Source organism: Papio anubis, chromosome 7, assembly GCF_008728515.1.
Source record: "Papio anubis isolate 15944 chromosome 7, Panubis1.0, whole genome shotgun sequence".
NCBI classification, from domain to species: Eukaryota; Metazoa; Chordata; class Mammalia; order Primates; family Cercopithecidae; genus Papio; species Papio anubis.
The window spans coordinates 138073176-138098880 of NC_044982.1; the positions used below are offsets into that span (position 1 = coordinate 138073176).

The 25705-nt window shown below is 38.4% G+C and overlaps 1 protein-coding gene and 1 long non-coding RNA gene across 4 annotated transcripts in view; one reads left to right on the top strand and one right to left on the bottom strand.

Annotated features, from left to right (window-relative positions):
• Nucleotides 1–967: 967 nt before the first annotated feature.
• LOC116275852 lies at nucleotides 968–12465 on the bottom strand. 2 transcript variants are annotated; one of them, XR_004185168.1, is made up of 4 exons: nucleotides 12008–12465; nucleotides 8347–8404; nucleotides 4877–5006; nucleotides 968–1270 (listed from the first exon to the last, which is right to left on the bottom strand). It is a non-coding gene; the product is annotated as an uncharacterized LOC116275852 (long non-coding RNA). The 2 variants fall into 2 exon arrangements; XR_004185167.1 differs by lacking the exon at nucleotides 8347–8404.
• Nucleotides 12466–12574: 109 nt separating this feature from the next.
• Nucleotides 12575–25705, top strand: part of SECISBP2L (SECIS binding protein 2 like) — a 58225-nt gene continuing 45094 nt past the window's right edge. For both annotated transcript variants that reach the window (XM_021940539.2, XM_021940540.2), the window contains exons 1-3: nucleotides 12575–12857; nucleotides 21153–21331; nucleotides 23270–23594. In XM_021940539.2, the coding sequence (XP_021796231.1) occupies nucleotides 12834–12857; nucleotides 21153–21331; nucleotides 23270–23594 (528 nt within the window). In that variant the 5' untranslated portion in view covers nucleotides 12575–12833. The remainder of the gene's footprint in view (nucleotides 12858–21152; nucleotides 21332–23269; nucleotides 23595–25705) is intronic.

Here is a 25705-nt window from a genome sequence, read left to right on the forward strand (position 1 = left end):
GGAAGAGAGGAGTGACATGATCTGACTTAAAATGTTATGGCTGACTATGGCTGATTGGGAGATTATCTGTTCCAGAGATTCTGACTTCATCGGTCTAAGAAGGGACTGAGCATTCTAGCTTTAAAAGTGCCACAGATTGAGAGCCACTTCTCTAGGGCTTGCAATGTGTTCTCACATTTTTTTCCTCAACTTGAACCCCTGAACAACCCTGTGCATTGTGCAGATGAGGAAACTGAGGCCCAGAGAAGCATAACTGACTTTTGAGGGCACATGGCCTGAAATGGGTATAGATAAAAATTTAAACCCACGTTACCAAGTCTTAGTCTAGTAGTGCTCTTTCCATCATAACACTTATACTATCAATGGAATCTTTTTTCTTATCAGTTTGCCACTAGTTTATAGGAATTTTGGTGGATTCATCTTATATGCTGAAAACATAAAGATACTATCTCTAGTAATTTTGATTCATACTATCTTTACTCAGGTTTGATTCCATGGTCTGTTCTGTCACCCTAACCACCCTCTTGCCATAAGATCATGTTACTCTCCTGCAAATAATGAGAGATATATACTCCAGTTCAGCTGTGTCCTGGCCTCAGTATTTGGCCAAAGTTTGCTTTTTAGTTTCACCTTCAGCTTTGGCTTTTGGAAGGTCATATTGTCAAATTTCTATTTCACCTTCTGGCAAGTCTAAACTTGGTATGGCCTCCCCATCAGGTGATCTCACTGGGTAACCATTATATCTAATCAGCATAACTATGTAAATTATAAGAACAAAGTATGTTAGTCAGAGTTAGTGTTAATATATGAATACGTACTTTCAAATATGGGTAAGCATTTTGGATGTATTTCCTCATGTTGGAATTCTATTAATGGTTTAATATAAACTTCAGTAATAATGGTAATTGTGAAAATTGTTAATTTTATGCAAAAATGTAGAACTTTCAAGTAGTTAGATAAGAAAATAATTGAAAATTAATACGATTATACAAAAGATGGGCCACATAAATTTAGAAAGAAAATTACATCCTTTTGAACCACCAATATACATACAACTTGATAATGAAAGGCATGCAAAAATAAACACATATTAGAAATTAAAATTTTAAATGAGAATAACAATCTTAGGTGTGCATCTGAAAATATCCACAAAGCATCTTCTTCAAGCACAGCACAAACTTCAGTTTCTAGTGGGCTTCAATGAAATGGAATCATGTCCATTGGCCAAATCTTCAAGTCCAGCAGTAGAAGAGAGGATAAAACTTAGTTTCTATTAGAAAGGAAGGGAAGCTTAATAACAGACGATGACATCACTATCAGAAGTACCCTACACTAGCAGAGCTAGCCAAAAATAATCTTGTTCCTCATCTGACTTTGGTTAATAGTGGACTTTAATATTTAAAATTGCAATGTGCAGTATCATGACTGTAGGAACACTAGTAATGCTAAGAAATTGTTCCTGCATTATTTCAAGCTTCTGAAGTTTGACTACTGCCAAATAAGAAATGATGTTTAACCTTCTTCATGTTATATTTTTAAGGATATGTTATTAATATATGTTCTGAAATTGTATGAGACTCCTAAAATTCTGATGTGTCTTGGTATATGTTATCAGTCATAGTTACAGTTAGTATGTTTAATAATTATAGGTCACAGAAATAACCAAATTTCCTTGTCAATCGTGTCTTTAACCACGACCATTTTAAGTCTTGCTTCCAGTTAATTGCTTAATTCTGGTGTATTTTCCAAAAGCTATTTATAAGCAAGTAAAATCCTAGAGTATTGCGCCTTCAAGGAGGCTCGTGGAAAGGATAGAAAGGACCCTGAGAAGCATTCTTGAATACAGGGTTCTGATAACTTTAGGATCATATCATTTGGATTGGGTAAGAATTCCTAGAACCCTCATGAAGAAACTGACTGATTCATAAAACTGCTAACCCAAGCAGGACAAGAATTGATTGAATATCAAGAAAAAATGTTGCCAAATGTTATGCAAAATGAGCCAGAACTGAAATTCTTAAGAAATTCAACTTAAATGAACTCCATGGCCCAAGGCAAATTACCTATAACAGATTTAACAAACAGTGCTGTGTAACAAAATTGCTATTTAAGAATGATAAAAATCCAATGTTAAGTGTGAACTCATGGAGAGCCTGGATGGCTGCCTGGCCCTTCCTGAGTCCTTATAGCTTCCATTATTAAGAGCTGTATACCCTATGACTCATTAGGAAAGAGATAAAATGATTCAAATTATATGTGTGTGTGTGTGTGTGTGTGTGTGGTGACTATTTTAAATTGCTAAAATGGCTTATGATCAATGTTTAGTTTGTCAAATTTGTAATTAAGGGAAAATATCAAAATTTCAGGTACATTTCTGCTACATGATGAGCCATTTGAACATTTATGGGGGCATTTCATTCAATTGCCATTTTCTACACACGTTTTCTGATTACATAGAAGCTTTCCCATGCATAAAGACCAATGCTGTAACAGTAGCTAAAAGGTTATTTTAAAATGTGTTTCCCTCATGGGGAATTCTGAAGAAATCTCCAGTGATGGAGGTACTTGTTTCACTGGACAGGTTGTAGAACAGTTATATAAGGTATTATAACATTAGGCAAAGCTAAATGAATCGACTGGATTGCCTTGGTCCAAAGTATTGAAGATTGAGGGCAATCAGATCCACTTCCAGAGGAAAACATAAGTTGAGCCCTTTTGAAACAGTCACTGGAAGGCCTATCCCCCTAATAGTAGAACATTATATCTCTTCCACTCCTATACTCTGATATGACTAATTGCTGTAAGGCTTTAATGCATTATGCCAAAGTGTATTTTAGTCAGGCAAAGGAAATTTTAATGACCCATTGACTCAGGATAATTAAACCATTGATGATATAGAACCGAGATATTGGGTCTTTTGGAAGTGAAGAGAAAGACTGCCCTTGCCACCCACACTGCAGCAAAACTTTGGGACCGCAAACCTTGAATCCATAGCCTCATAACTCTAAACCATCCTTCCAGACTCTTAGGACTGCATACCAGGAGTCCCCCTAACAGGTACTAGTCCATGGCCTGTTAGGAACCAGGCTGTACAGCAGGAGGTGAGCAGTGGGCAAGCAAGTGAAGCTTCATCTATATTTATAGCCGCTCCCCATCTCTGGCATTACCGCTTGAGCTCCACCTCCTGTCAGATCAGCAGCAGCATTAGGTTCTCACAGGAGTGTGAACCCTATTGTGAACTGTGCACACGAGGGATCTAGGCTGCACACTCCTTATGAGAATCTAATGCCTGATGATCTGTTACTATCTCCCATCACCCCCAGATGGGACTGTCTAGTTCAATGGTCCCCAACCTTTTGGGCATCAGGGACTGGTTTCATGGAAGACAATTTTTCCATGAACGGGGGAGGAGAGGAGGAGGAGGATGGCTTTGAGACGAAACTGTTCCACCTGGGATCAACAGGCATTAGATTTTCATAAGGAACAACAACCTAGATCCCTCTCATAGGCAATAAGGTTCACTTTCCCAGGAGAATCTGGTGCTGTTACTGATCTGACAGGAGGTAGGGCTTAGGTGGTAATGCTTGCTTGTCTGCTGCTCACCTCCTGCTGTGCAGCCTGGTTCCTAACAGGCCACAGACTGGTACCAGTCCACAGCCTGGGGTTGGGGACCCCTGGTTTAGTTGCAGGGAAACAAGCTCAAGGCTCCCACTGATTCTATGTTATGGTGAGTTGTATAATTATTTCATTATACATTACACTGTAATAATAACAGAAACAAAGTACACAATAAATGTAATGCCCTTGAATCATCCCAATACCATCCCCCACCCCCAGGTTCATGGAAAAATTGTCTTCCACAAAACCAGTCCCTGGTGCCAAAAAGGTTGGGACTGCTACTGTATACCTTAAGGTAAAGCTAACTGGGAATTTTCTCCCCAGAAGCACACAGAATCCTAGACATGAAGAACTTTCTCAAGATCATGGATCAAGGCCCTGCCATCATGTGACGCTTACATCTTCTTGCTTATGCCTCTATGAACAATAGAACTGGAAAAGGTGCTTTGGATGTACCCATAGGGTATACTTTTATGTGTGGAGGATTTTATGGCTAACTTTACACAGGGGAAACCTTATGCTTTAATGCAGTAGTCCCCAACCTTTTTGGCACCAGGGACTGGTTTCGTGGAAGACAATTTTTCCATGGACTGGGGGTGTTGGGTGGTAGGGGTGATGGTTTTGGAATGAAACTGTTCCACCCCAGATTACTGGGCATTCAGTTCTCATAAGGAGTGTGCAACCTAGATCCTTCACATGCACAGTTCACAGTGCAGTTCTCATTCCTATAAAAATCTAATGCTGCCACTGACCTGATAGGAGGCGGAGCTCAGGTGGTAATTCTTGCTCACCCACTACTCACTTCCTGCTGTGTGACCCAGTTTCTAACAGGTCCTTAGCTGGTACAAGTTCATGGTACAGCGGTTGGGAACCCCTGCCTTAAGAAATAGAAGATGAGGGGCCAATGTGTGCTAGGGAATTTTTTTTTTTTTTTTGAGACGGGGTCTCACTCTGTCATCCAGGCTGTAGTGGAGTGGTGCAATCATAGCTCACTGCAGCCTTGACCTCCCAGGCTCAAGCAATCCTCCCACCTCAGCCTCCTGAGTAGCTGGGACTATAGGCATGCATAAGTACACCTGGCTATTTTTTTAAATATTTTTCATTTATTTGTTTTTTTGTAGAATTGAGATCTCACTATGTTGCCCAGGTTGATCTTGAACTACTTGGCTCAAACAGTCCTCATGCCTTGGCCTCCCAAAGTGCTGGGATTACAAGCATGAGCCACTGTGGTCAGCTGGACTAGGAATTTTAACGGTACCTTTGTTGTTCCGCCACCAGTTAAAAACAGAACCTTGGTCCACTCTTCTTAACATATATCATAGGTTAAAGAGAACATTGCCGGGAGGACTTCACCTTTCTGGATGGGCGTCATTGTTAGGTCTTCTTTTCTGTGGCATGGGGTAAATATAAATCAGACAATGATTAGAAATGTGTGCTTTGTGACAGACTTTATAGAAGATTTTACTGCAAAGGCTATGGTTGCACAACAGAATTTAAAAATTCTCTTGCTAAAGTTGTGCTAGATGACTGAATTATTCTAGATTATTTTCGACTGAACAGGGAAGGATCTGTGCGGTTACTGACACTTCTTGTTGTATGAATACATCAGGTTTTATAAAGACTCACTTGCAGGGGATTAACAAATGGGCTGGTTGGTTAAAACAAGATTCTTTATCAGGCTTATTCTTAGATCTATTTGATTTTAGTTGGCTTATTTCATAAGGACCCTGGCTAGGGAGCATACTCCCAACTCTTGGTATCATCCTTCTGATAATTGTAAGAGTAGTATCCCTGGTGCACTGTATTTTCTCCAAAATTTTAAATGCTTGCATATAGCCATCTGTAGAAAGTCAAATGATCTCCCTTTTATTGGAATGACAAAAACTCAAAGAAATGAGTGGTCATGAAGACACCGTCACCTATGAATGACGTGCTGTGACTAGAAATCCAAAATGATGGCAACTGGAAGTGCTAAACCCTAAATCTTGGCTACACTCACTTAGGTAAGAACTTGAGCAAAAGGGTGGGATTATTATTCAAAATTATAGGAAGCCATTGCTCTAGACAGAGCTCCTGCAGTAGGCCCCAGCACACCAAACCAAACCAACATGGAGTCACTCATGCTAAATGCTGCATAATCAAAGTGAAACATTATGGAAGCAGATCGATCCCAAAACAGATCAGTGTTGTTTTTTTTTTCTCCTGAAAACAGGAGATTCTAATAAGGAAGTCCTCTCTGCTCTAACCCTTGACATTAATGCCTAAAGTTTTGGTCACCCTCTATACTGAGATGGTGACCAAAAGGGTGAATTGTTAAGTTAAAGCTGCCTCCTTACACATATAGTAAACTGTCACCTAACAGGATGTGTAAACAGACTGTAACTTACTCTTGTACTAATCATGTAGTTTCAGCCAATCATAGGTGGCCAACTGTTCAAACCATATTCAAATAAGACAAGTACCAAGCTATAACCACTCAAACTGTTTCTGTACCCCACTTCCATTTTCTGTACCTCACTTTCTGTAAATATGATTGGATCATGTATCAGCCCCAGAGTCTCCCTGAGCCTATTCTGGTTCTGGGGACCTGCTCAATTGGCAAATCATTTTTTGCTTAATTAAATTCTTAAATTGAACTTGTCTAAAGTTTCTCTTTGAACACTACTAAACCTTTTAATAATAAAATTGTAATAATCCAATTTTTCAATAGTCATTTAGATATGTTTTTATATTCCAGAAATATTAATTTTAACATTTCGCTATTCACATTCAGACAAAATGTGAATTCAGTGCACTTCTTTAAAATTCTCCCAATGGCTTTTTGACTTAAATTTAAATTCAAATTCTTTACCATAGCTAGCAAATTAGTACAAAATCTGGCCTGATCTAGACTTCCATTCTATCTATTGTCCATACTACTGTCTCCCTCCTGCCATTCACTATTTACACTGGTCTCTCCTTTCTGTTTCCACAATTTTTTTTTTTTTTTTTTTTGAAGGAGTCTCGCTTTGTCGCCCAGGCTGGAGTGCAGTGGCGCGATCTCGGCTCACTGCAAGCTCCGCCTCCCGGGTTCACGCCATTCTCCTGCCTCAGCCTCCCGAGTAGCTGGGATTACAGGCACGCACCACCACGCCCAGCTAATTTTTTGTATTTTTAGTAGAGATGGGGTTTCACTGTGTTAGCCAGGATGGTCTCGATCTCCTGACCTCGTGATCCGCCCGCCTCAGCCTCCCAAAGTGCTGGGATTACAGGCGTGAGCCACTGCGCCCGGCATGTTTCCACAATTTTAGAGTTTCCTCTCCTGGGGCCTTTGCTTGTCTTTCCCCTATCTTTTTGTATTTCTCAAATCTCACATCAGATATCACCTCTTCAGTGGTCAACCATCTAATGCAGTCCATTTCTTCCTCCTAGGGACTTTGTGCCCTGCATCCCAGCCGCTCCAGCTGTGGCTAAAAGGGACCAAGGTACAACTTGAGCTGTGGCTTCAGAGGGTGTGAGCCCCAAGATTTGGCAGCTTCCATGCGGTATTGAGCCTGCGGGTGCATAGGTGTCAAAAATTGAGGTTTGGGAACCTCCGCCTAGATTTCAGAGGTTGTATGGCAATGCCTGGATGTCCAGGCAGAAGTTTGCTGCAGGGGGTGGGGCTGCTCATGGAGAACCACTGCTAGGGCAGTGTGGAAGGGAACTGTGGGGTGGGCACCCCCACACAGAGTCCCCACTGGGGTACTGCCTAGTGGAGCTATGAGAAGAGTGCCACCATCCTCCAGACCCTGAATGGTAGATCCACTGACAGCTTGCACTCTGCACCTGGAAAAGTCACAGACACAACACCAGCCCATGAAAGCAGCTGGGAGGAAGGCTGTACCCTGCAAAGCCACAGGGGAAGAGTTGCCTAAGACCATGGGAACCCACCTCTTCCATCAGCATGACCTAGATGTGAGACATAGAGTCAAAGGAGATCATTTTGGAGCTCCAAGATTTGACTGCCCTGCTGTATTTCAGGCTTGCATGGGGCCTGTAGCCCCTTTGTTTTGGCCAATTTCTCCCATTTGGAATGGGTATATTTACCCAATGCCTGTACCCCCATTATGTCTAGGGAGTAACTAAGTTGCTTTTGATTTTACAGGATCATAGGCAGAAGAGACTTGCCTTGTCTCAAAAGAGACTTTGGACTGTGGACTTTTGAGTTAATGCTGAAATGAGTTAAGACTTTGGGGGACTGTTGGGAAGGCATGATTGGTTTTGAAATGTGAGGACGTGAGATTTGGGAGAGGCTGGGGCAGAATGATATGGTTTGGCTGTGTTCCCACCCAAATCTTATCTTGAATTGTAGCTCCCATAATTCCCTCGTGTTGTGGGAGGGACCCAGTGGGAGATAATTCAATTATGGGGCAGTTTCCCTCATACCGTTCTCATGGTAGTGAATAAGTCTCATGAGATCTGATAGTTTTATAAGGGGAAACCCCTTTCACTTGGGTCTCATTCTGTTCTCTTATCTGCCACCATGTGAGGTGTGCCTTTCACCTTCCACCGTGATTTTGAGGCCTCTGCAGCCAGGTGGAACTGTAAGTCCATTAAACCTCTTCCTTTTGTAAATTGCCCAGTCTTGGGTATGTCTTTATCAGCAGCATGAAAACAGACTAAGACAGTGACTCAGGAAGGGTACTGTTTTGTATACCTTATACATACCCACACCTCCCATGGGTAAAAGGAGATGCTTCCGCTTACCTTAAGCTATGTGAGAGAAGCTTTCTGGGAAACACTTGGAGAACTTGATACATGTTGCCTGGAGTGTGGTAGAATGAAAGGATCCGAGAGAAACAGTGAGAACAAGCTGCATTTTTGCCTACTGTGTCTATATGAATTTTTCCCAGGGCAAAGTGTACTGAAGTCTGCAATCTACTTTGACATGCACCAAAAATAAGAAGAATTAAAGCTGGATAAAGGCAGAGAGGGATGGATAGTTATATGATAAATCAAGGGTAGCAAAATGATTCCAGGGATTGATGGGATCCCAGGAATTCTGCCTGAAGCCATTTTAAAAGGGAATCCAGCAAATAAGGCTGCCTTGCTATTCCCCAAAGTGATCAAGTTGAGATTTAAACCCTCAGAAGTCCAAGGGCTGAGGGCTAGGGTCATAAGTGACTCTCTGAGATGACTTTGCTGCATGTAAACATGCAGGAAAGTAGTAATTAAACATCTGAGAAGCTCTGCCACCCTCCCGCTCAGAGTTCAAACCTGGAGAAATCTAAAAGCCTAATCAGAGAGTGTTTAAGGTAGAATAGGTGGAGACATAAAACATAGAAAACAAAACTGAAGTGGACCAAGCCACGTCCTTCACCGCAGGCTTCCAGCCTGAAGCAGGACTGAGCTGGGGAAAAGGAGAAGTTTTGACATGGAATAAAGTGTGTGTGACCTTCATGAGATTTCATCCAAGGCAGAAAAAGAAATAGTCTTCAGGTAATTTGAAGGTACAGGACAATAAATAATAATTCTACTTGCACCCTAATGAATCCTGCTCCTTCAATAAAACGCACATGCCTAACAAAACCCTAACCCTGGATGAAAGAATCCTGATTTAATATCATATTACAGTTCATTTATTCAATAAATATTTATTGAGCACCTGCTGCATGCTAGGCTTTGGTATAGGTAGTAAGAATAACAACAATGTCTAAGACAAGCATTTGATATAAGTAGAGAAGTTTTAAATGTCACTGGAGGTAATGGTGACACTCTATGTTTTGATAGAGATTTGAATTACATAGGTGTACGCATTTGTTAAAGCTAGAATTCAATATTTGGTTATATTTTTTTCTTTTGAGATAAAATGTACATATAATGACATGTACCTATCTTAACTATATGTTTGCTGAATTTTGACGAGTGCCTAGTCATCACAACTCCACTTCTGTTTATTGTCAGCAGGTAACCTTGCCTCCTGCATCACTGAGACAACAGAAGCCATTAGGCATTCCCTCAACTTTCGGCACGAAACTTATAAGTGTATATAATCTGTAGCCATATCAATCTTTTCTTCCTTTCCTCTGTTAACAGTAGATAACATGCCCCTACTCCCATCAAAGGTCTATTTCTTCCCCCTGGTATTTGTATTCTATCCCCTCCAAGCTTCTCAGAGGCCTTCATCTATTGGATTATCCCTCACATTCTGAACCCTCATCTCAAGGGATGAGCTTGTGTGAGTACTAAAGGCTGAATTTTCTCTTTCCTCAGAATGCTAACATTTGCCATTTCCTCTTCTTGAAACAATTTTCCTGCTTCTTCTCCTTTACTAATCATAACTCCTACTCACCCTTCAGGTCTTTCTGTGGATGCTATTTATTCAAATACGCCTTCCTTGACCTTCCATCCCTTACCATGGTAACACCTATTGTACTTCCTTTTTCATGACACTCATCTCACTTATAACGATTTGTCCTATGCATGTCTTGCCCACAAGACAAACATGGTCTCAGCCCTCACGGTGTCTCATAAACTGCTCTATCTCTAGTATTTAGCATAGTACCTCGCACATTAAATATTTATTGGTGAATAAAATAATTTGCATTCATTTATATCATCTGTAAAATGTAGTATTTTTAAAATGCCTTCCTTTTTTCACAGATTTTAATTTTTTTATCTACTAGCTATTGCCATCTTTTTAAAGATTATGTTAAATGAGAAGGGCATTATGACATTTCTGTTCTTATAATTCTTATGATTTTGTTCTTATAATTTTTTTTTTTTTTTTTGAGAGGGAGTCTCGCTCTGTCGCCCAGGCTGGAGTGCAGTGGCCGGATCTCAGCTCACTGCAAGCTCCGCCTCCCGGGTTTACGCCATTCTCCTGCCTCAGCCTCCCTTAACGAATGTCTTGTATGTAGAAGATTCTCAATGAAAACGATTTTACAGTCATAAAAAATCCGACAATGTGGAAAGATCCTTGGGAATCCTGCTTAAATTTCCTCAGATCATTCCTCAGAAGAAGGAAGAAAAGCAAAAGTACTATAGTATTTTTATGAGTGTATTGCTATTATCTTTTTACTCAGATGAGGGTATATTATGGCTATAGACCAGCAGTAGGAAGACAATCTGAAAATTCAGAGTTATTTTATCTTTCAATTGTGAAGAAAAATGGTCATCTGTTAGTTTACATAACTACTCCTTATAAATAACTTAATTTTTCTGAGCAACCAACCCTAAATTCATTCAGCATTCACTGAATCCCAACTAGGTGTGTGATAGGCACTAGGGACCTAACGTTACTTTAATTGCACATATATGTACAAATGTTACGTACATTTGCAATTCAAATACACATGCATTTATATTAAATTTGAGGAGGTAGAAAAGTTACTAAAATTAAATAAATATATTTAAATCTAAATATAAATGTGTAAATATGAATGTTTCTCCTTTCAAGCTGTTTCTATTGCCAGCCTTGATATAAGTCTTGCTGACACAATATAGTTCCTTTCAGCAGGCCAATATATAATACAGGTTGAATGTCCCTTATCTAACATACTTGAAACCATAAGCGTTTCAGATTTGGGATTTCAGAAGACTTACACTATACTTACTGATTGAGCATCTCTAATCTGGAAGTCCAAAATCTAAAATGTTCCAATGAACATTACCCTTAAATGTCATGTCTGTGCTCAAAAAGTTTCTAATTTTGGAATATTTGGGATTCAGGAGGGTTTGGGATTTCACAGTTTCCAATTAGAGATACCCAACCTGTGTCAACATAAGTACAGCAAGGGACCTTCACATAACAAGCCTCATATTGGAATCTAATAACCAGACTAATAACCTAGACTAATTGAAAAGGCAATTAGTCTTTACTGATGTCTCCTGAAGCATGACAAAGCGAATTTCTTAAATCTCTTTCTCATTCCTAGCTGTGGATCTCCACACCAGTGCCCCAAACAGCAGCCACCTGAACTCTCTTCCTTCACTGAAGTGTAATTTAGCTTATATAGTTGTCCCTAAACATCCCAGGGGGATATTGGCTCCAGGATCCCTGCTGATACCAAAATCCATGCGTGCTAAAGATCCTTATATAAAATGGTGTAGTATTTGCATATAATCCATGCACATCCTCCTATATACTTTAAGTCATCTCTAGATTACTTATAATGCATAATACAATGTAAATGCTGTATAAGCAGTTGTTAAACTGTATTACTTGTATTTTATTATTGTACTTGTTATTTCTTTTTTCCCCAAAATATTTCTATCCGCGGTTGGCTGAATCTTCACGGAGGGTGTGGGTGTTGGAAGGTGTGTCTGAGGAGATGCCCAGAAGGTATTTGCCATGCTAACGGTAGTGCCCAGTTTCAAGACAGTGTCTGCCCTTAAGGAGCTAAGGATCTGAAGATAAAATAATTACCTGTTGGGTGGTGTTATACAGATCCTGCATAAAATTAGGAGTTCCGAGATGGGCGAGGTCAGCCTGGATGTGAGCCTAGAGGTGGGCATGAACCTGGACAACGAATTAACTAATCAACAAATATTTGTGAGGAGCCCTTTCTTCCAATCATTCTGTGTATGCGTTTTACATATGCATTTTTCTAGGGCAAGACTCCATTATTTTCAGAATATTCTCATTCCTTTATAGTCATGACTCCCTTTATTTGCGTAACATAAGGAAGGAGCAGATGTACGGTGGGCAGATGAAAGCTTTTCCAACATCTCTTAAGAGGTGGTTTCAGATCCTGAAGAGGTCTTTGAGGGCCCGTGTGACCTGGGTCCCAGGTGGTCTTCTGACACTTCTCCTTTAACAGTCGCAGGGGTGGCGTGTGGTTCGGGGCACCTGCTCCTGGGCGCCTCCACCTGGCTTCAGCCTCTAGGCCAGGCCGCGTTCCTGCTACCCTTGCTGGGGCCATTTGCTGTCACTCCGCCCACTGCCCCTCTCTGCCTCCTCCCCACTCCTTTCCCTTCCGTGCGCCTCCATTTCTAACTACGCCTCCCGCCCATTCGGGCCCTCCTCGGCTTCCGTCCCAGATGATCCCTCCCCGAAGCTGCCACCGCCTCCTCCATCTCCCGGAGCTGGAGCCGCCTCCTCGGCCAGTGGCGTAGCCGAATCGGTGTCGCGGCTAGCCAGATAGGGGCGGAGGTCCGGAACCCAGTCTGGACCCGAGCGGGGGGCCATGGAGAAAGCGGCCCAAGGCGCTATTTACACCGACTAGCGCGGGCCTGTTGCGGCTGCAGCCACCATGGACCGAGCCCCTACAGAGCAGGTACGCGGGTTTGGGCTGGGCCCGCCGAGCCGGGGGTTGGGGTCGCCGCTTCCTTTCAGGCCAGGCCCAGGTCTCCGAACGTGGGGACCGAGGGCCGGTCCTGCGGTCGCAGACCCCCTTACCTGGGATCCTGGCAGCTCCCGGCTCTCCTTCATTGTTCCAGCTGCTGCCTGGGACTTGGGGGCTTTTCCAACCCTGATTACTTCCCTGATGGAGGGCTCGCCGTTGCCGCTTCTCCCCGGCTTGGTGCAGGGGTCAGAAGGCTCCAAGTTGTCCCTGCTCTCCTGGGAGGAGGGCTTATAACTTCCAGCAGTCTCCCCACTTCCCCCATTCCCTTCAGCTCTGGAATGTGTTTTCAAGGTGGAAAGGCGTTTGAAGGCTTCTCACCCAGAAAGACTATAAGAGAATGTGTGGTAATTACAGATGAAGGGAAGTCACGGGCCTTTTAGATCTATGTTCAGTGGAGCGAAGCATTGTTTTTGCAGTGGTTTTACGGAGGTGTTTCTTTTAAGAAACGATACTACGATTTCCCCTTGTCCTTTTATCCAGTTATTTTGCAAAGAATGGTAATTAGTGGGTTTTTTTTTAAGCTAGTTTCTATTTTAAGAGTGTAAAGCATAAGCTTATTTTCGAACCCGTTTTCATATTCGCAAAGTAGTCCCATCAGTGTTCTGTTTTGTTTTTAATTGCATCAAATTCCTGATTATCCATGCTAGTAGGTGCTAGCAGGCAGGGATAATAACAGTGTTAAAAGTAATCGAAAACAATAGTTTTCCGCCAGTATTTTCCACTCTTTTTTTTTTTTTTTTTTGAGACGGAGTCTCGCTCTGGGGTTTCACCGTGTTAGCCAGGATGGTCTCGATCTCCTGACCTCGTGATCCGCCCGTCTCGGCCTCCCAAAGTGCTGGGATTATTTTCCACTCTTAAGATCTCTGCGAAACGACTTAATTTGAAGCCCAAGTTTATTCACTCTATTCCCTTCTTCGAAGGCCTTGCCCATTGATGACTAGATGACGGAAGAAGAGAGGCTAGTAATTTCTGCCTTTTAATTTTACAGATGGATAACTAGCACCTGAATTAATGAGATAAGATTTCCCAAATTCCTGTATGTGTCTATATGTAGTTGTAGCCGGTTTTTATTTTGAAATTGGACTCTTAGCAGGCAAAGCACAGCTTCCTAGTTGTGTATACTTGTTTTTACACAAGGCTTATTTTTTTTTTTTTTAAAAAGCTTTATGTGAATATAACTCTGAAGACACAAATGAGTTTTGTAAAACGATACATGGAATTACCAAAGAGAAATTGATATAAGGCCTCTTGGCAAATACACATAGGCGTTTATGTGACCCAGAAGTATTCTGTATACAGCCTATATCTAGTTTGATTTAAAAACATTTTTGAAGGTATCTATCAAAAATACCTGAGATTTCAAAGCCTGTCAAATGAATACGAATTTTCCTTGAATCATTTCCTTGTATGTGTGTTACTAATGAAAGGGTTCAACATTTTGTTCCTTCACTAGGATGCCAGGACTAAAACCAGTAATGCTACCTTATGTATACTTAAGAGTTCCTTTCATCCTAGAGGAAATATAATTAACTATTTAGATGGTAATTTTTAGCATAGCTGTTTGTGATTATCCTAGCAGCAAGTGCTGTGAGCAAATTATTTAAACTAGAGAGACTTTTCCTCTTTCATCCCACACCTTTCCAAAGTCCACGACCTATTAAAACCTTGTAGAAATTTAAGAACTAGGAAAAAAACATGGAAGAAGGTTTTCTGTTGACTTTTTTTTCTTCCAATACCTCTTCCCTCTTCCCCAACCTAACACTAAATGAAAGAATAATTTGAAAATCCTCCACTCCCCTATACACTCAGAAAATAGATATAGAAAAGTGATGTTTTCACCTCGTTTATGCGATAGGAAGTTAATTCAGGGGTCCATGAATGACCTGGAAGGAGTATGCTTCATTATATGTCTTTTTCTAGGGCAGGAATCCATTATTTTCATCATATTCTCAAAGGACGGCTAAGAACCATTAACTTAATAGTAGATTGGGAACTGAGATTTCTCAATTTTGTGGAATTCTTGATTATACCATAGAGTCATGTAATGGCTTTTCCAGGATATTTGGATTATACTTTTGTATTTCCACTATTGAAGTGAATTTAGGTAGATAAAAGTCATTGGAAAGTATAGTAATATGTGCCGATTTCCATTTTTCCTCACAGAATTTTTTTTCCCTTTTGACCAGTGTTGACATACCCAGAATTTCCCTGAATGCCTACAGCATTAAAACTTACTCATTATAGTATTGTAGTAGTTAGCAATTCATAGAAGTTTGATTTTTAAAAAGTAGTACTTAATATAGACTTTCTGTATTTTATCTTAACCTAATTAAATCCTTGTGTACTTTACAAGTGTAACTAAAAAAGAAAATAAACTTTCTTTTTGCCTGAAGGCATTCATGTTCTTGTTCTTGTGAATTACCTTTTTTAAATATATAAAATCTTTTTATAGAAAAGGTAAATTGTATGTGTGCTGATCAAGATTGTAAAAAGTAAATTACCGGGAATATGGTGCTAGATGGATAATCTTAATTGCAATAATGATTATTTGAAAGAATTTTATAACTAGAAGAAAATCTCAGGAGTATCCTCTTTCAGCACTTTTTATAGGGTATTTTCTGTATTTAATCAAAATAGCTAGCTTAATTTTAACTGCCAGAGTTAAATGTTCTCAGAAGATGTGTTGCTTCGTATATAATGCATTTTTTCCCCTTAAAAAAAGAAAAAAAAAAAAAGCTTGCATTATGAGATGTGAAGAATAAGTCACGGAGTTCGTTTTGTTTATAAAGGCTTACTGTTTCTATTTTTAGGAAATTTATTGAGATTTTAAAAAATAAATAATGGGCTTAGAAATGACAGGACACTTGAGGTTAACAGTCTCTTTTCTGTTATCACAAATAAATTAAATGGTGGCTTAATTTTTAGTACATTAGCATTAGATAGTTCTTTTAAAAGAGTTTATAAAATTACTGGTTATTAATGTCTTTAATTTTTGGAAAAACTAGCGAATACATATGATTTCATGCAACATGCTTTTGACAAAATTGTAAAGCTTTTGTAAAGGATACAAAATTGTCTAGCTTTTCATTGTTTCCTTTAAATAATTTATAAACTTTAAATAATGTCAGTACTCCAAATGAAATGTATTCTAAATAAGTTATTTTAAAATGTTTGTTATTCAGTAATACGTATAGTTGGCCCTTACGTAAGGATATAAGTAAATGACCTGTCTTATCAGATTTAAAAAATAATATGTTCATAATAAAAAGAAAGTGTTAATATATACATTCAGGGAAAATACCATTTGGAAATTTAAAAAAGCATTTTCTGTTTTTTCTTTTTGAGACGGAGTCTCACTCTGTCACCCAGGCTGGAGTGCAGTGGCAGTTTCTCAGCTCACTACAACCTCGCTTCCCCGGTTCAAGCAATTCTCCTGCTTCAGCCTTCCAAAGCTGGGATTACAGGTGTGCACCACCACACCCAGCTAATTTTTGTATTTTTAGTAGAGATGGGGTTTCACCATGTTGGCCAGCCTGGTCTTGAATTTCTAACCTCAGGTGATCCACCCGCCTCAGCCTCCCAAAGTGGTGGGATTACAGGCGTGAGCCACTGCTCCTGGCCAAAAAGACATTTTCAAGCTCTTAGGTCAAAAAGGAATAAAAAATAGAATGACAGGTTATTAAAAATGTGTTAATAATAAAATACCACATATGAAAAACCTATGGGGCCCAGCATGGTGGTATACACCTGTAGTCCCAACTGCTAAGGAGGCTAAGGCAGGAGCATCGCTTGACCCTAGCTAGGTGTTCTGGACTGTAGTGTGCTATGTGGATCAGGTGTCTGCACTAAGTTCAGCATCAATATGATGACCTCCCTGGAGTGGGGAAACTCCAGGTTGCCTAAGGAAGGGTTTACTGGCCCAGGTCAGAAATGAAGCATGTAGAAACTCTGGTGCTGATCAGTAGTGAGATCACACCTGTGAATTGCCACCGTACTCCAGCCTGGACAACATAGTGTGACCCCATCTCTAAAACAAACAAACAAAAAACCTATGGAATGTGGCTGAAGCTATACTCTGAGGCAAATGCATAGTCATAAATGCCTTCATTGTTAAACAGTTTACAAGGAGAATGAAAATTAAGCATCCAAGGCAAGAAGTTAGAGGGGAAACTCCATCAAATCAGAAGAGAAAATAATAAAAACAAAGTAATAGATAATTCAGAAACTAATATTAAATCTAGAAAGCTGTTTTTTAAAAAAAAGTAACCATCAGATTTAAAAAACATTAGATTTGGTCTGTTTTTTAAAAAGGAAAATATGGGTTGCAAAACATTCTGCCCAGTATGGGCAGAATCTAAGTTAAATTCTTTGATTTTTCTTCCTCATTATTGTCTGGAGCCTGTAAAACTTACACGTATAAGTACTGTGTTTTGTTCTGGCATTTTAATCAAAAAACAGCACAGCTAGTAGTTATCTCTTAAACATTAATCATTTTTCGCTTCAGAGGACATTTATTTTATCTTTTGCCATGAGATATAAAATATCTTAAAGTTTGAGATATCCTATTTTTACTTTAACATAGAAAGAATATGGAGGGTTTCCATGGTCATATTTTTTCTGTGGGTGTGTGGTACATACTCTGGAGTTTCACTGTGGGAGAGTGTCTCGTTATGTTCCAACTTCTGTTTTGATTTTAAGTGGGTGTCAGTTTTTTATTGCTTAATCTGGGAAAATTATTTGCATTCATCTGGAGGTTCCATCTCTGAGGAATTTAGTGTACATTCTCTGCCGACGTGTGCTTTGTGGTAATGTTTGCCCATTTTCCCTAACCCAGTCCAGCACAGCACTCTTTCCGGAATGTATGCTAAATGCACATTTGTTGAATTATGTAGGCTCTTAATGATCTGAATACATTTGTCTAATAAACTCTTTTAAATAATATTTTTGTTTCATGCTCTGACAGAATCTTGAACTTTCTAGATTATTTATATCAAAGGCATTTTGTTTGTAGACATTTACGTTAATATACACAAAATTAAAAATGAACATGAAACTGCTTAAATATTTTTACAAAGATGATTCTGGGACTATGATTTTTTTCATTAATTGGGAAAATTCTGAAATAAGTTCTGAAAGATGATAGTTTTACTATGTAGATAGTCGTGCTTTTTTGTGAAGCAAATAATACAAGAATGATTAGACTTTGTTAAGTGTGGTTAACATTTATTCCATATTTATTTCCTTTGTGAAGACAACTCCCTGCTATGAACGTTCTTACTCCTAAAAAATAGATCTTGGCGAAAGTAGAGAGACAAAACAGAAATTCAAACTGAGGAATAACGTTCTATAATGTATCCAGTCTAGTTTTTTCATACATTTTGTTGTTCACTATGCAAGGCATTTTTCTTTGATTTCTATACTAATATAATTAAAATACTGCCAGAATTTGTTATTTATTTAACATGTTATTTATATGGGCTTTAGTATGTGGACTTTTAAGAATAGTTTGGGATCTTAACACTCCTTTTCAGTCCTGAGAACAGCAGATGCTGCATTTTGATGTATATTACTGAAGGCACCAAAGTCACAATAAACAGCTTTTGAAACCATACAGAGTTGTAGCTATAGGAGAAAGTTTGCCAGTCTGTTCCTACTAGTGACATCTTCTGTTTGTGCAGCTGTTGACTATAGCAGCTTCTCTCTCTTTCTCTCTTTTTTTTTTTTGTGCTAAAAACAAAGGATCATTTTAGTGTTTGTGAGTTTTATTGTTGAGCTCTGATATCTAGAATTGCACTTAGAATATAAGCCAATACAAGCTTTAATATTTAAAGGCACATACTGTATGTATGTACAGACATTAGTTTTGAATTATACAGAATACCTTTTAAACAGTAGGTTGCCTAAGTTTATAAAACCTTTTATAAAGTACAAATGAAGTGGGGTGTAAACATTTTTTGCAACTTTCGACCTGAGCAAGAATTTGAATTTATTGCTACCAAGGTAATTTATGAGTTGATATTTTTCTGGGGGAGAGGTCAGGAAAAGTGTTATTTTAAAATTATTTATTTATAATTATATTAGTGTGGTTAAGACTGATAATTTGATGTACCCATATACCGTGCTGGAAAAAAACCCTGAAAGTCTACTAGCTCAGATTTATAAAACTGCTCAGTGAGTTCTCATATGTCGTAAAGGACTTTTTCGTTTTTAAAAGAAATCCTGACCAGGCTCATGCGTATAATCCCAGCACTTTGGGAGGCCGAGGTGGGAGGATCACTTGAGCCCAGGAGTTCAAGAACAGCCTGGGAAACATGGCAAATCCCCATCTCTACATTAAAAAGTTTGCTGGGTGTTGTAATGTGCACCTGTAGTCCTAACTATTTGGGAGGCTGAGGCAGGAGGATCACTTGAGTCCAGGAGATTGAGGCTGCAATGAGCCATGATCATACCACTGCACCCTACCCCTATCCCCACCCCATGGCAGAGTGAGACCCTTAAAAAAAAATCCTAAAAATTATATTTTTAGTGCAGTTAAAACGTGATTTCAGTTTCTTTTCTTCGGCATATATGTGTGAACTGTATAAAGCAAGCTTCCATTATCTTTATATTATTGCTGTAAGTTGGCTTTTCTTTTTCCTAATTGGGGAAATATTTATTGTTTTGATATATTATGTCCTATATAAGTGAGTTTGGGTTCTAATGAATATCACAGAGTGAAAATTACTAGCTTGTATCATTAGAGTTTGAAGATGTTTTTGCCTCTTATGTTAATCTTTAAGAAACCAACTTCAATTCACTACTATTTATATTATTATTATAGCATATCTACTTCTGATTTGGTTAATTGTACAAATGTAAACCTCAAATCAGGTGGGGAGGAAGAATACTGAATTAATACTGCTGTACAGTTCAGATTTTACCATCCCCACCCCATCCCTTTTAACAAGCATTTATGAGTGTTTACAGCGAACTTTTTAGAGAACTTAATTTTTCTGAAACAAATGAGCATATCTCATCTTCAGATTTTTTACTTGGATTCCTTACTAACTGCTTTTGTGAGAAGCATGAAATTTATTCTTAAAACTATGCTTTGATGGGAGCTTCTAATAACTATCACCCTAGTGGGTTTGTTGGGGAAGAGTTCTGGCTAGGGCCGTGGCTTTTAAGGTAATTTTTTAGAGTAGTTAAAAACATTAACTTGCATTTCACTTACTGGTTTCATTAAAACATGTTCATATCATTTGATGTTATATTTATATGATTTTTTACAGAATGTACTTAAGGATTTCAAAAAATAATTTAAAATGTTAAATTTGTTGTTAACTATAACATATAGAAACTGCATAAAACCAGTGTACAGCTTGATGAATTGTTACAGGACAAACACCTTGTAAATTTTATCCTGGTTAGGATATAAAACTTTGCCAGGCACCCTGGAAGCTCTCCAGATGCCTCTTAATCACAACTCTCTTTGCTAAGAATAAGTCCCTGGATTTTATTTACTTTACAGTTTTGTCGCCCATGTGTGCATCTCTAAATACTACAGGGTTTTGTTTTGTTTTTTTAATGTCTTTTAAAGCTGTATAGATTTCTTATAAGAAAAGATACAAAGTAAACTAAAATGGATTACATATCTTGGATTACTTTAGTTTACTCAGATGTGTACTGGGAAACTGAAGTCCTCATCTTTTCCCCAGTGTAACTGTGCAGATATTTTCTTCTTAATGTTAAGTATTTTTTCATCTTAGACATTTTCTTTTCTTTTAATGATACCGATCTAATTTCCAGAAATGGACAGAAATAGTCAACTTTTAAGACTATTGAAACAAATATAGAGTATTAATTATCCTTCATAATTTTGTTCAATTTTTCCCCCAACAAAATGAGTTAAAAACACATTGTCTGAAGAGCTACATCTCTTACTACCAACTTTATTTTTAGACCCTGATGTATGACTTCTGTATTTTCTTGATTGTTTTAACAGCTTTAATTACATTGAAATGTAACATTTGATTTATTTTCCTTATTTGGTGGCTTTGTCTAAATAACTTGATCATTATTCAGTTATTTTAAAATTGACATTGCTCTTCCTTTTGGATGTTTTATGAATGCTGAGAAGAGACCTAATTACTGTTTATAAGGACTGACTCTTCTGTTGTTAAATTGTGAATTTGTAGGAAGTTGCTTGCTCGCTTGTTGTTAATGTATTCTACTTTCTCTTTGAAGAATGTCAAGCTGTCAGCTGAGGTAGAGCCATTTATTCCCCAGAAGAAGAGTCCTGATACATTTATGATCCCGATGGCTCTCCCAAATGATAACGGAAGTGTTTCTGGTGTAGAACCAACTCCAATTCCCAGCTACCTGATTACCTGTTACCCATTTGTGCAGGAAAACCAGTCTAATAGGTAATTTGTTTATTTTTATTTTCTTTTTCGTGGGGGTGGCTATAAAAGCTGACAAAGTGCACTTAATATTTTTCTTTTGTAACTTTTAGACTTTAATCATTTCTCTATTAAGAGGAATAAATAAAATGATACTGAAATTTGGAAATTGTTAATATGGATTAGTTTCTTATTTTTTCTAAGGGAAAATTGAATTCTTAGGCTATGTCTCCTTCAGTAAGTCATTGATATTTATTTGAAGTAAGTCAGCTCAAAGGGAGAAATAAAATATTCAGAGGTGAACAAAACCTTTCTTTTTTTTTTTTTTTTGAGATTAAACATCTAATCTCATAGCTACCAAGACAGTCTCTGGTGTAAAAGAAAATACCAAGCAATAGTCCTTAACTTTGAAGCTGTCGTGGTTAGTATATATTAATATTTCTAGACTCAGATTTTAGTTTAAATTTATGTCTGTGCTATAGTTACAGGATGATTTAGCAAAATTGCCTGCAATTAGGTCATGTGTAACTTAGTGGTTAGGGTGTTACTTATGATAGTCATGATAGTCATGATAGCCATTCTAACCCTGCTTACACTGTCTGAGTGATGAGCACTTCATTGGTAGAGTTTATTTTATTGCTGTATAAAAGTACTTTCAGCCTTTTTCAAGTTATGTCACACAGAAAATTTTGTTTGTCTAGGACTATACATGGATGAGACAGCTGGTGACTGGCTATAGGCTCTGTCATTCCTGAGGGCTGAGGCAATCAATATTTCTACCCCATCTCTAAACCATTGTTGCACACTAGTGTGTCAGTGCACATTCTTTGAGAAATTGTGGATGTATGGTATATAAGGCCATTCAACTACTCAGATATTAAGTGTTCAAGTTAATATTCTGAGACTCTTAATAAAGAGTCTTGAGGGTTAGACAAATAGTAGGAACTAAGGAATCATTTTCAACTGAAGTTAGTATTATATTAAATATCTTTGCCTATATTGGATAATGTGCAAACTGATTCATGAAACTAAATTTAATAATACTATTTTTCTGTTTGAAAAAATGGCCACGTATACAGTATGATAAACTTAATTGATTTTCTTGGTTTACCAAATGATCTTTGTGAATTCATGAGTAAACCAGCCAACAGATTATTTTAAAAATATTTTTAGGAATACGGCCGTGAACATTTTACTGTTTTGCTTTGTCATGGGAGTAATGAGGAAAAGCTCTATGCTTCAGCTCCCTACTCCCTAGGACCCTGTATTGATTTGGTGGGGGGCTGCTGGGATAGGAAGAATTTTGCTAGTGTTTTATATGAACTACACTAGAAGCAGCTCCACCGCTGAAGATGTCCGTGAACAGATTTGCCTCTTCTCTTCTTTCCCTTGGACCCAGAGCCTGCTTCTATTGCCAGGAGGGGAGCCAGGAAAAGAGCTGGACTTGGCCAAGTGATTAGGGGAGTATGAGAGGAGGAGGAGTAGGCTCTGGGATTGAGCTGAAGAATGAGAGGTGGAGGAATTAAATCACCCTATGTAACGGTCACCTTACACAATGGTCACTTTACTCTGTTCTTTACAGAAGGCTGTCACAGTTGTTTACCTTGAATGGGAACTTTGGACTGCCATTGTTGGTAGATCCAGTAGCCAGGTGTTTAACTTTTAGGCAGAAATATCTTGAGGAAGTTGAAGGCAGAGTTACAAACTATACTGGTACGTGGAATACTGTAAAACCATCAGGTTGGGTTCGTTTATACTGTTGTTTACATTGTTACTACATGTACATAATGATCTCTGTAGCAAAAAAATGTATAACATGATGATAGTTTTGTCTGCTTTCCCAAAATTATCACAAAGCCACTGTTCTGTACTGTTTTGTCTTCTATTAGTATAAGAGATTTTGCTTTAGTGGATTTTTTAGACTTGTCAGTAGATTTGTTCTTCTTTGATTTGGTTTTACAGACAGTTTCCTTTATATAACAATGATATACGATGGCAGCAACCCAATCCAAACCCTACTGGACCATACTTTGCCTACCCCATTATATCTGCTCAGCCACCTGTTTCTACAGAGTATACATATTATCAGCTGATGCCAGCACCATGTGCCCAGGTTATGGGTTTCTATCATCCTTTTCCTACACCTTACTCCAACACCTTTCAAGCTGCAAATACTGTAAATGCTATCACCACAGAATGCACTGAGCGTCCAAGTCAGCTTGGACAGGTCTTCCCATTGTCCAGTCATCGAAACAGAAACAGTAACAGAGGATCAGTGGTCCCAAAAGTAAGTGTCTGGTCTTGATTGGCTTTTAAATTTGATATTACTTATATTAGTATAAGTAAGTTGCTACTTGGGTTGATTGACTGTTAATGCCGAATTTGCTATAAAACATACTGTTCCTATTGTGAAATGGTAAAGGGTATGTAATTCTTAAAATAATTTTCTTTGTGTTGTTTATTCCTCATTCTTAATCGTGGTGTGATTGATAATCATTTTCATGTTCCCTTTAGAGAGTTTTACATAACATAAGGCAGAAATATTTACAAATTAATTTAGGGATAAAAATTGCATGGTGACACCAGCCTTCATAAGTGGTTAGTGTGGATCTTGTGCTAGCTGTGTTGAATGGCTAATTCATTTCAAGATATTTCAATTGGCCAGGTGCAGTGGCGCACACCTATAATCCCAGCACTTTGGGAGGTCAAGGCAGGCTAGTCGCTTGAGCCCAGGAGTTTGAGACCAGTCTGGGCAACATGGTGAAACCCCATCTCTAACAAAAATACAAAAATTAACTGGGCATGTTAGTGCATGCCTGTAGCTCCAGCTACTTGGGAGGCTGAGGTGGGAAGATCAGTTGAGCCCAGGAGGTCAAGACTGCAGTGAGCTGAGGTAGCACCACTGCACTCCAGCCTAGGTGACAGAGTGATACCCTGTCTCAAAAAAAAAAAACAAACCCCAAAAGCTATATTCAAAAGTTAGCAGGAGACATTATGGAAAAGAACATTTGTGATTCATTAGATCCCTTCAACTTTATTGTTTTTAATCTGTGAATTTTTAGTAGGAATAGCAGTTTATTATTTAAGAGATGCTTTACTTTTATATGAATAAGGGTCTCCTAGGACTGAAGAAAATGAAAGATAAATATGTGAAACCAGTTATTCAGTACCAGCCTTTTGACTAAGTAAAAAAAAAAAAAAAAGAAAGAAAAAGAAATGAAGGCTTAGACTCACAAGAGAATTAAGATTTAATTTTAGTTAGCTTTTTAACTTAAAAGGCTATTTTACAGTTGAAGCCTTATTGTCAAAGCTAATGGGAAGAAGGAACATGTTTCTAAGTTAGCACTTTTTAGCTGATAGAAGAGGTACATCTTAGACATATCTTACGAGTACCTCATCAAGGAGTTGATGCTTTCCCTAGATTCCATTAGCCCAATTTCTTCAGTGAAGTCTTTGCTGCCTCCTCGTATAATTTCTAAAAATTGAAATACAAGCAGCAGAGATTGCTTTCAAAAGCTTTTAGTTTTTGTTCATGGAAACATTCTTGGTCAAGGAATATCCTTTTGGGAACTCAGAATGAAAAAATAAAGTGTTGGAAATAAGATAGTAGTATAAAATTTCCAGATGTTGAAGGAACATGATTTCTCAGGATACATTCCCAGCACGTCAGTTTAGGAAGTTCAAGAAGTTAAATTCAGAGTTCTATTGTGTAAGTTGCTATTAAGTGATGAATACTTATATTTTTAAAAGTAAAGGAAGAGATCAGTTTTTTAATATTGATTGATTGATTGACAGGGTCTCGCTCTGTCAGCCAGGCTGGAGTACAGTGGAGCCATCATTGCTTACTGTTATCTCAAACTCCTGGGCTCAAGTGATCCTTCTGCCTCAGCTTCCTGGGTAGCTGAGACTACTGATGTCTTTTTTTTTTTTTGGTAGCGATCGGGGGTCTGTATGTTGCCCAGGCTGGTCCCAAACTTCTGACCTCAAGTGATCTTCCAGCCTAGGAGCCCAGGAGTTTGGGATAATGGGTGTGAACCACTGTGCCCTGACAGGATCAACTTTTTTATATTTTCTTTTTGAATTCTGAAGCAGAAATCATTTTTCATGTCATTGCTTTTCTGAAACTAAAATTTACTTTGCAATAAGTTACCTTTTTAAAGAAATTTACAACCCCTTATATGACATTATTATACCCCTGCTGTTAATTACTTTTTGACTGAGAAAATAAAAAATACAAGTAGCAGTTAAAAATGAATTCGTTTATTAATCATACTTATATGACATTATTATACCCCTTATATGACATTATTATACCCTTGCTATTAATTACTTTTTGACTGAGAAAATAAAAAATACAAGTAGCAGTTAAAAATGAATTCATTTATTAATCATACTTAT